The following is an 11,522-nucleotide window of genomic DNA, read 5'->3' as shown; positions in this document are numbered from 1 at the left end:
TCTGGATGGTTCGACTGCCACGACAATAACAACTGGACCTGTCTGTCTGGATGGTAAGACTGCCACTACAATAACAACTGGACCTGTCTGTCTGGATGGTAAGACTGCCACTACAATAACAACTGGACCTGTCTGTCTGAACGGTTCGACTGCCACTACAATAACAACTAGACCTGTCTGTCTGGATGGTAAGACTGCCACTACAATAACAACTGGACCTGTCTGTCTGGATGGTAAGACTGCCACTACAATAACAACTGGACCTGTCTGTCTGGATGGTAAGACTGCCACTACAATAACAACTAGACCTGTCTGTCTGGATGGTAAGACTGCCACTACAATAACAACTAGACCTGTCTGTCTGGATGGTAAGACTGCCACTACAATAACAACTAGACCTGTCTGTCTGGATGGTTCGACTGCCACGACAATAACAACTGGACCTGTCTGTCTGGATGGTAAGACTGCTACTACAATAACAACTGGACCTGTCTGTCTGGATGGTAAGACTGCCACTACAATAACAACTGGACCTGTCTGTCTAAACGGTTCGACTGCCACTACAATAACAACTAGACCTGTCTGTCTGGATGGTAAGACTGCCACTACAATAACAACTGGACCTGTCTGTCTGGATGGTAAGACTGCCACTACAATAACAACTGGACCTGTCTGTCTGGATGGTAAGACTGCCACTACAATAACAACTGGACCTGTCTGTCTGGATGGTAAGACTGCCACTACAATAACAACTGGACCTGTCTGTCTGGATGGTAAGACTGCCACTACAATAACAACTGGACCTGTCTGTCTGGATGGTAAGACTGCCACTACAATAACAACTGGACCTGTCTGTCTGGATGGTAAGACTGCCACTACAATAACAACTGGACCTGTCTGTCTGGATGGTAAGACTGCCACTACAATAACAACTGGACCTGTCTGTCTGGATGGTAAGACTGCCACTACAATAACAACTGGACCTGTCTGTCTGGATGGTAAGACTGCCACTACAATAACAACTGGACCTGTCTGCTGACATACATGACATTTGTTTTATTTTCCTTTGTTCTACTGCTGGCAACGTTGTAGTTATATTGCAGCTGGTCTCTGTGATGTTTCTGACCTCCCCTGTCTGTGTCTGAGTGGTTCTGCCCTTGTCTGGGTCTACTATGCCACTAGAATACCAAGTAGACCTGTACGGCTCATCGTGATTAAAATCACAGCAAAGACACCTGAAAAAAGGGACACGATCAATTGGTGTCAAGTTCACCTAACCTAGACTGGAGGAAGAAACAAAGGAAGGTGTTTAGGACATGAGAACATGCATGACTGATCCTTTCAAACAAGACTCAAAAGACTGTGTTTACATCCCGAATGGAACCCTATTCCCTTTGTAGTGCACTACTTTTGACCAGGTAGTGCACTATATAGGCAATAGGTGCCATTTGGGAGACACACATATGGCACACTGAATTAGTATGAGAGGGATCCAACACTTCATCAGATTATTTTTGAAAGCTTCTTGACCAAACACTGTATTGATACTGGTATCATGTTCTTCCAGCAACGCAAGCTCTTTTTTCGCTCCTCCGTAATAAATATTTACAAGAAATGACAGCATATCCCCCAATCAATCACACTAATAGAAATATAGAGCTTTTCTTCGTTCCAAGAACACAATGGTTAAGTACATAAAATAGAACAAACATGGAGTTCACACATACTGTTACATAGCTAGAAATATACACATATGGAAATATATTCTGAGGCTATAACAGCCTTCTGGCACAGAATTAGTGCCATTTCTAGTCAGAAACCAAAGTCAGTATAAAAATATCTTCTACAGAATATTGACATCATGGCTCCCCATTAGAATGTGCAAATCCTGGGTAGTTTTGTTCTCTTGACACTGATTGGATAGAGGGAAGAGGAAAAGGCAACATCCATTTGCGCCTCAGTTTTGATTCTGGTTCAGTTTGAGAGTCCCATTAGTTTATGATGCAGCTACCACCTATGAGAGTCCATTTGAGAGTTACTTCATTATTTAACTACAGTACTTAACCACACTCTGTGTTCTGGCCAGAATGGAAGGTACACTGTACGATACAGTCTATTGACACCAGACTGTGACCATTACACATTAGGAGGGGTACCACCCTGCAACCTAAATAGGGTGTCAATTGATACATCACCTCTGTCTTTTGAGGAACAATAACTCAGTATCAGTCTTCTAATCTCTAGTACCTCAGAGTCTACAGAGTCTATATCCTCCTCTCAGTCTACAGTCTGTATCCTCATCTGTGAGTCGATAGAGTCTATATCCCCATCTGTGAGTCAATAGAGTCTATATCCTCATCTGTGAGTCAATAGAGTCTATATCCTCATCTGTGAGTCGATAGTCTATATCCTCATCTGTGAGTCAATAGAGTCTATATCCTCATCTGTGAGTCAATAGAGTCTATATCCTCATCTGTGAGTCGATAGAATCTATATCCTCATCTGTTAGTCAATAGAGTCTATAACTTCATTTCAGTCTACAGAGTCTATTTCCTCCTCAGTCTACAGAGTCTATATCCTCATCTGTTAGTCAATAGAGTCTATATCCTCATCTGTGAGTCTATAGTCTATATCCTCATCTCAGCCTCTTCACTGTGCTCCATGCTGTGTTCAGTGGTGCTGATCATGGAGGCTGAGGGGCCCTGGGTGACGCCGAAAGGTGTGATGGCCGGGGAGCGGGCGGCCAGGGGGGACAGGGAGGGGGAGAAGCTGGGGGACATGGCTACTGAGGAGGGGGAGCCCTCGTGACTGATGGGGGACCTCCGTAGGGAGGCCAGATGGGGGAAGGAGGACCTCCCCACAGAGGGCTTAACGGGGGCAGGCTTGACCGGGACTGTCTTCGCCCCGGGGTGGGCTATGGAGGTGATTAGGGGCGGGGGGTCAATGCGAGGGGGTTTGGGATCCACCTTGGCTTTGTGCTGGAGCGGTCTGCGAGGGTTAGGAGGGGCCGTCTCATCCTTTAACCTCGCTATCTCCGTGAAGACGCTTGCTAATGGCTGGAACTGTGGGCACCAGTCCAGCAGGTAGTCCCAGTTATAACTACCCCTCAGCTCCTCGTCACTGGCCACTATGGCTGTGAGGGAGCCGTCCACAGCGGGTTTACCATCCACTGGGAAGGCATAGTCTTTAGGGTGGGAGATGTTCAGCCCCCTCCCTACCCCCAGATAACCTCCTCCATCCTCCCTGTAGACAGGCACCTGGCCAGCCAGCAGAGTCCCACTGAGACTGGCCAGCTTCTTGGCCTTGAACCACTGGTTGGCGTCCATGTTGGGTTCACAGGAGACGTCAGACAGCTGGTCAGCGTCCTGCTGGATACCAGAGTCTGGCCCACGGGCTGAGATGTGTTCCTGCATGGACGAAGAGATGGAGGAGACACGGGGGTACTCGTTGATCATCCGGATTTCATCGTCTTCTGCCGCCTCTGCCGAGCCACGCCCGCTGGAGTGGGATGGGTCCAGGGAGCCCCCGCGGGGGTATGGCCCTCCCACACCACTCCCAGTTTGGTCAGTAGTGTACCCTGGTAAGGCCTGGTGGTAGATGCGGTCGCTCCGGTCGGTGCTAGTGACTTTAGTCTCCTCTAGTTTGTGCAGCATCGTGCCGTGGCCGGGAGAGGTTGGAGGTCTGCAGCGACTCTGCTGCTCCTTCCTCTGACGTCTCAGTCTCACACAGAACAGAGCCATGGCGATGAAGATGAGGATGAGGATGGCTCCCAGGGACACAGCGATCACACTGACCAGCAGCAGGTTCATGTCCGATGCCACGCCAAAGGAGGTGTGTGTTACGTCAATGGTGAGGCGAGCGGTGGCCACACGGGATGTCTCCAGAGGGCTGTGGGCCTTCAGGTCAAGGTTCATCACACGGACCTCCCTCTTGGACCTGCTCAGATGATGGACGTGGCTGTCCATCTTCAGGAAAACCACGCCCGTTGATGCATTGACCTGGAAGTAGGGCGAGGGGTCAGCTAGGGAGTACAGAACAATCCCGTCTACTCCCTCGTCCTCGTCTCTGGCTGTCACCTGACCAATGCTCTGGCCCTTCTTCGACCCCTCAGGAACTAAGAAGGAGAACTCTGGGTCGGAGAACACAGGGTCGTACTCATCCTCCCCTGTCACGTACACCTGGACGGTCACCGTGGCAGAGAAGTTCCCTGCGTCCATGGCCAGAGCTACAAAGTTGAACAAGTTGACTTTCTCAAAGTCGAAGGTGAAGCGAGTCCGGACCTCGCCTGACGTCTGGTTGACCAGGAAGGCGTCTTTCCCCTCTCCAGTCTTGTCCAACATGTAGTATCTCAGCTGTCCGAAGACTCCCGTGTCCTGGTCGATGGCGTGCAGCATGGTGACAAGGGTGTTGTGAGGCTGGTTCTCTCTGATGCTGGTGGTGAGGACAGGCAGGGGGAAGTAAGGTCTGTTGTCATTAATGTCCTTCACCTCCACAGTGACTGGAGCCAGCGCATAGTGACCCTGTCCATCTGACGCCTGCACAATGATCACATGGGATGCCTAGTAGGAGGAAGAGAGGGAGAAGGGGAGAGAGAGACAGCAGAGAGAGAGAGTGAGATGGAGAGATAAAGAGAGAGATTAATACTTTCTTAATCACTGAAGGGAAATGAATTGCCAGCAGCAGAATATACAAACAGGTGGATAACCAACGACTAATCCAATCTATTTCTATGTCAAACTATTTCCTATATAGTGCACTAGTTTTGACCTGGGCCCATAGGGCTCTTTAAAAAAGTAGTGCACTATATAGGAAATAGGGTGCCATTTTGGGCACATCCCAAGCCAGAAGTTCCATGGTACCTGTCTCTCATTTTCCAGTGGTCTCTGCAGCCTCAGGGCTCCGGTCCAGCGGTCTACCTGGAACATACCCGTCTCATCCCCAGAGCTGATCAGGTACTGCACCTTCCCTACTGCCGAGGAGTCTGGGTCTGTTGCAGACAGGCTGAGGACTTCAGTCCCTGCGGCTGTTCCTTCACTCAGCACCACACTGCAGGGTTCAAGGGGATTTTATCAATCGCTTTTCCTTAAAACATGACATTTGGTCCCCAGTGCAAACACATGTAAAGAGGAATTAAGGACATCTAACAAACAACAAAGTACCAAATTACCTGAACTCTGCCCTGCTGAACACCGGAGGGTTGTCGTTAGTATCCGTCACACTGATCAACGCAGAGACAGCCGAGCTCCTCTGGGGCACGCCACGGTCCGACACGACCACGGTCAGGTTGTAACTAGACACTGCCTCGAAGTCCAGTCCCTCACCGGTCAATACCACGCTGCCTACCGTCTGGAAGCCTCGTCCTTCCAGGAAGCGTACGCTGCTCTCGATTTGGAAGGCATTGCCTGAGTTTCCGCTGGCTATGGTGAAGTCGAAGCCGCAGTTGTCGCGTGACGCGTCGCCGTCGGTCGCCTCTAGGGTCAGGATGGTGGCGCCCGGAAGGCCGTCCTCCGACACCGTGGCTCTGTACTCTGATTGGAGGAAGACGGGCGCGTTGTCATTGACGTCAGTCACCTGGACCTGTACAGTAGCGATGGAGGAGAGGGCTGGTGTTCCCATGTCTCTGGACTCTATTACCACCAGGATAGAAGGGTTTTCAGAGTCAAACTCTGCCTGCTGGGTGATGAACAGGGTACCATTGCTGGGGTCGATGTAGAAGATGTCCCGGGTTGATGACATCACTCTGTAGGTGACGCGGCCGTTCTCCCCAGAGTCGCGGTCCGTGGCTGTCACAGTGACAACTGCACTGCCAGCTGGGGAGTGCTCTGCCAGAGTCATCTGGAAAACACAAACATGACCGGGTGTATTCAGGGATGTACCCAGAATAATTGAGGCATGTTGGACAGGCAGGTTAATGGTTAATGGTATCAGGTATCTGTCTTAGTAAACTAAATGAGGAAGATCGATACATACACACACACATGACATCATTATTGATCTGCCTGTACATATAATAATTCAGATAAATCTGATCAAATTCTCATGGTCTCTTATGGCATCATTACACAAATGCCTGCCAACACAAACGCAGATCAACCAAAGGCTAGTGGAGGCCGGTTAGAGGATAGACTACCTGGTAAAGATCCTGTGTGAACGTAGGAGCGTTATCATTGACATCCTCCACCAGTATGGTGAGGTTAGCTTCAGTCTGGTGTTTGGAGTCAGTAGCCCTGACAGTCAGCGTGTACCAGGTCTTCTCCTCGTAGTCCAGAGGGGCGGTCAGAGACACCCCGCCCACGTAGCGGTGGATCCCAAATAAGCCCTGGGAAGACGGGTCCAGGTGGAGGGTGTAGGACAGGGCGGGGCCTGAGTCCACGTCATTTCCTGTCACCTGGGTTATTACCGAGCCAACCAGAGTGTCTGGAGGGAGAGGGGAAATTGGAGGGAGAGAGAATGAGGGAGATTGAAGGGAGGAAAGAGAGAGAGAGAGAGAGAGAGAGAGAGAGAGAGAGAGAGAGAGAGCGAGAGAGAGAGAGAGAGAGAACTTACGGAGAGAGAGATACATTTTTTTATTGTTTGTTTCACTTGTGTTTATTATCTATTTCACTTGCTTTGGCAATGTAAACATATGTTTCCCATGCCAATAAAGGACCTTGAATTTCTATTGAATTGAGAGAGAGAAAACAGGGCTTGTGAGATTGTTATATGGGAACAACATTATAGCCCTAGAACTAGCTCCTACCTCATAACATATCCTATTACATCACGTTGCTTAATAGGAATATATTGCAGACTTCTGATTTCTTTTCTTTCTGAATTGGATATTTTATGCAAGAAACTGTAGACTTCAGATGTACAGCAGGATATGAACAGAGGGGAACTTGGCTTCAGAACGACTCATAAAAAGGTCAGTTTTATCACTGAGAACTGCTGAGTGCTGCTAGAGAGAGAAGGAGTAAGGATCAGGGATAAGATCTCTGGACTAAAGGTTCACTGTTAAATTGACTGTGTCTCAAATGTCTGAGATTCTTGATATATACACCCCTTGGTGAAAAGTAGTGCCCTACATAGTGAATAGGGTGTCATTTGGGTTCAAATACAGTATTTCAAATCATCTCAATACTTTAAGTGTTTGCTTTAGCCTGCCTGAAGTGTCTGATGGGGGGGGGTCTGCAGTTGAGACCCGTGGGTCATTGACTTACTCTCTGGTACTCTGATCTCACGGGGCAGAGGGATTGTAGGACTGTTGTCGTTGAGGTCCACGATGATCACCGTGAGGGTCGCCGAGCCGGCCAATCGTGGTGTGCCCCGGTCCGTCGCCGTAACAACCAGCCTGATGCCATGGAGATTAAAAAAGAAACTGTCAGTTGGAGTTCAGTTCTTATCTTTTATGTTTCAGGTTTCATAACCTTTCATCTCCTGCTGTCTTACATCAGAACCTGTTGTTTCCCAGAGCATGACAGAAATATAGATTCCAATACATAGAGAGAGTACAGGAACAAGGGAGAGTATTTATAGACTGAAAACAAAGGTTAGCCCACTGAGGGAAACCACATGTCAGGCCCATTGTGAACAAACACACACATACACTCACACACTCTCACAACCACATCCCAAGGCCCTGCTCCTCACTTGGTTTGTGTCCAGATCTCTCGGTCCATGATAGCGGCGGTGGTGATGCTTCCGGTCAGCGAGTCGATCTTGAACAGGCCACTGAGAGACGACGACCTCAGGCTGTAGGTCACCTGACCATTCTGGCCCTGGTCTAGGTCATCAGCCACCACCTGCATCGGACAGACAGGAAGTCAGAAAGAAAATCAAAACCAAAAAAGCAGTCTTCTGATATCACTGGTTTTCTTTTGTCTTAAAAGCAAAGTGTACTTGTGTTTATGGTTAGCCATTTCCAATCTGTTTTAATGTGTAGGAAACAGATTTTTCTGTCATTGGCTGTTGTTCAGCCTTCATTTGCTGTTCATTGTTTTGAATGTTGTTTTGTTTTTGAAAACAATACAAAAAAATATCTAAAATAATAATAATCTGCCAACACCTGGGGACAGACAGGAAGTCGCATGATCAGAGGTTAGAGAGGAAATCAATCAAAACAAAGAACAGATTTACAACAGCTGTGGAACAGTAACAGAACCTGGTAATGAATATGGGACTTGGAACAGTGGAACGAGAGTTTATAAAAGGGTTCTATATGGCCATGGTTTCATACAGCATAGTATATATACTCAACAGGGACGTTGGAAACACACTGCATTATAGGGACAGGAACAGACTGTCACCTCTCAGAACTACCACAGCAGCACTGAAACGTTCCAGGTCTTCTCTACTGTCTGAGCATCTTCTAGCCCACAACCTAACACTCCATCCACAGTCAAGCATAATACAGGTGTGTGTGTGTGTGCATGCTCGTTAGTGTACCTACCTGTATGATAGGAAAATGATATCCCTGTGCCTCTCGTATGTAGGCTACATAGTTCTGCAGCTGGAAGCGCGGCAGGTTGTCATTGACGTCCTGAAGGATCAGGTTGACCGCCATGAAGGAACTGGAGGATGCAGTTTCAGCCTTCACCACTAGGCGGAGTCTAGGGGACTCCTCATAATCCAGCCCCATGGAGCTCTGTACCCAGATCTCACCTGGTTAGAACAATAACAAGCACATATCTCACCTGGTTAGAACAATAACAAGGACAGATCTCACCTGGTTAGAACAATAACTAGGACAGATCTCACCTGGTTACAACAATAACTAGGACATATCTCACCTGGTTAGAACAATAACTAGGACAGATCTCACCTGGTTAGAACAATAACTAGGACAGATCTCACCTGGTTACAACAATAACTAGGACATAACTCACCTGGTTAGAACAATAACTAGGACAGATCTCACCTGGTTACAACAATAACTAGGACAGATCTCACCTGGTTAGAACAATAACTAGGACAGATCTCACCTGGTTAGAACAATACCTAGGACAGATCTCACCTGGTTACAACAATAACTAGGACAGATCTCACCTGGTTAGAACAATAACCAGGGGCTGAGAACAAATTGGGCAATGGATATTCATCCTTCTCCTATTCCTTGTGAGGGTTTTGTGGAGTGTAAACACACCTTCTTTATGCGGTGAATCACAAAAATGTGTTAACGCACTTTTTGTCAAAATGGGTTTTATATAATATCCCTCCCAAGCAGCTTACCAGTGGAGGAGCTGATTCCAAAGGAGAGTAGGGTGTTGCCACTGAAGATGCTGTAACTGATCCCACTACGGGATCCATCAGGGTACTGGGCCTGAGTCTGCACCACGGCGGTACCTGGAGGAGGACAACACCCACCTCACTATCACACTGTGTTCTAAACACACACACCTCACTATCACACTGCGTTCTAAACACACACCTCACTATCACACTGTGTTCTAAACACACACCTCACTATCACACTGTGTTCTAAAACACACACACCTCACTATCACACTGTGTTCTAAACACACACCTCACTATCACACAGTGTTCTAAACACACACCTCACTATCACACTGTGTTCTAAACACACACCTCACTATCACACTGTGTTCTAAACACACACCTCACTATCACACTGTGTTCTAAACACACACACCTCACTATCACACTGCGTTCTAAACACACACCTCACTATCACACTGTGTTCTAAACACACACACCTCACTATCACCCTGTGTTCTAAACACACACACCTCACTATAACACTGTGTTCTAAACACACACACCTCACTATCACACTGTGTTCTAAACACACACACCTCACTATCACACTGTGTTCTAAACACACACACCTCACTATCACACTGTGTTCTAAACACACACACCACACTATCACACTGTGTTCTAAACACACACACCTCACTATCACACTGTGTTCTAAACACACACCTCACTATCACACTGTGTTCTAAACATGAATTACATGATACACACCTCACTATCACACTGTGTTCTAAACATGAATTACATTATACACACCTCACTATCACACTGTGTTCTAAACATTAATTACATTATACACACCTCACTATCACACTGTGTTCTAAACATTAATTACATTATACACACCTCACTATCACACTGTGTTCTAAACATTAATTACATTATACACACCTCACTATCACACTGTGTTCTAAACATTAATTACATTATACACACCTCACTATCACACTGTGTTCTAAACATTAATTACATTATACACACCTCACTATCACCCTGTGTTCTAAACACACACCTCACTATCACACTGTGTTCTAAACACACACCTCACTATCACACTGTGTTCTAAACATGAATTACATTATACACACCTCACTATCACCCTGTGTTCTAAACATGAATTACATTATACACACCTCACTATCACACTGTGTTCTAAACACACACCTCACTATCACACTGTGTTCTAAACATTAATTACATTATACACACCTCACTATCACACTGTGTTCTAAACATTAATTACATTATACACACCTCACTATCACACTGTGTTCTAAACATTAATTACAATATACACACCTCACTATCACACTGTGTTCTAAACATTAATTACATTATACACACCTCACTATCACACTGTGTTCTAAACATTAATTACATTATACACACCTCACTGTCACCCTGTGTTCTAAACACACCTCTCACTATCACACTGTGTTCTAAACACACACCTCACTATCACACTGTGTTCTAAACATGAATTACATTATACACACCTCACTATCACCCTGTATTCTAAACATGAATTACATTATACACACCTCACTATCAAACTGTGTTCTAAACACACACCTCACTATCACACTGTGTTCTAAACACACACCTCACTATCACACTGTGTTCTAAACATTAATTACATTATACACACCTCACTATCACACTGTGTTCTAAACATTAATTACATTATACACACCTCACTATCACCCTGTGTTCTAAACACACCCTCACTATCACACTGTGTTCTAAACACACACCTCACTATCACACTGTGTTCTAAACATGAATTACATTATACACACCTCACTATCACCCTGTGTTCTAAACATGAATTACATTATACACACCTCACTATCACACTGTGTTCTAAACATTAATTACATTATACACACCTCACTATCACCCTGTGTTCTAAACATTAATTACATTATACACACCTCACTATCACACTGTGTTCTAAACATTAATTACATTATACACACCTCACTATCACCCTGTGTTCTAAACACACCCTCACTATCACACTGTGTTCTAAACACACACCTCACTATCACACTGTGTTCTAAACATGAATTACATTATACACACCTCACTATCACCCTGTGTTCTAAACATGAATTACATTATACACACCTCACTATCACACTGTGTTCTAAACATGAATTACATTATACACACCTCACTATCACACTGTGTTCTAAACATGAATTACATTATACACACCTCACTATCACCCTGTGTTCTAAACATGAATTACATTATACACACCT

General features: G+C 46.0%; 1 protein-coding gene across 1 annotated transcript in view; it reads right to left on the bottom strand.

The window, feature by feature from the left end:
- Positions 1-424: 424 nt before the first annotated feature.
- The window catches only part of LOC109909417 (protocadherin-16), a 176,074-nt gene continuing 164,976 nt past the window's right edge, over positions 425-11,522 (bottom strand). The window contains exons 21-29 of the mRNA XM_031795799.1: positions 9,208-9,321; positions 8,429-8,640; positions 7,630-7,781; positions 7,200-7,330; positions 6,131-6,417; positions 5,168-5,835; positions 4,860-5,046; positions 894-4,559; positions 425-533 (exon numbers count right to left, since the gene is read on the bottom strand). Of these exons, the coding sequence (XP_031651659.1) occupies positions 2,628-4,559; positions 4,860-5,046; positions 5,168-5,835; positions 6,131-6,417; positions 7,200-7,330; positions 7,630-7,781; positions 8,429-8,640; positions 9,208-9,321 (3,683 nt within the window). The 3' untranslated portion in view covers positions 425-533; positions 894-2,627. The remainder of the gene's footprint in view (positions 534-893; positions 4,560-4,859; positions 5,047-5,167; positions 5,836-6,130; positions 6,418-7,199; positions 7,331-7,629; positions 7,782-8,428; positions 8,641-9,207; positions 9,322-11,522) is intronic.

This window comes from Oncorhynchus kisutch, linkage group LG18, assembly GCF_002021735.2.
Source record: "Oncorhynchus kisutch isolate 150728-3 linkage group LG18, Okis_V2, whole genome shotgun sequence".
Taxonomy (NCBI): domain Eukaryota; kingdom Metazoa; phylum Chordata; class Actinopteri; order Salmoniformes; family Salmonidae; genus Oncorhynchus; species Oncorhynchus kisutch.
Note: the sequence above shows the minus strand (reverse complement) of the source record. Positions and strands in the feature narration are given on the sequence as shown.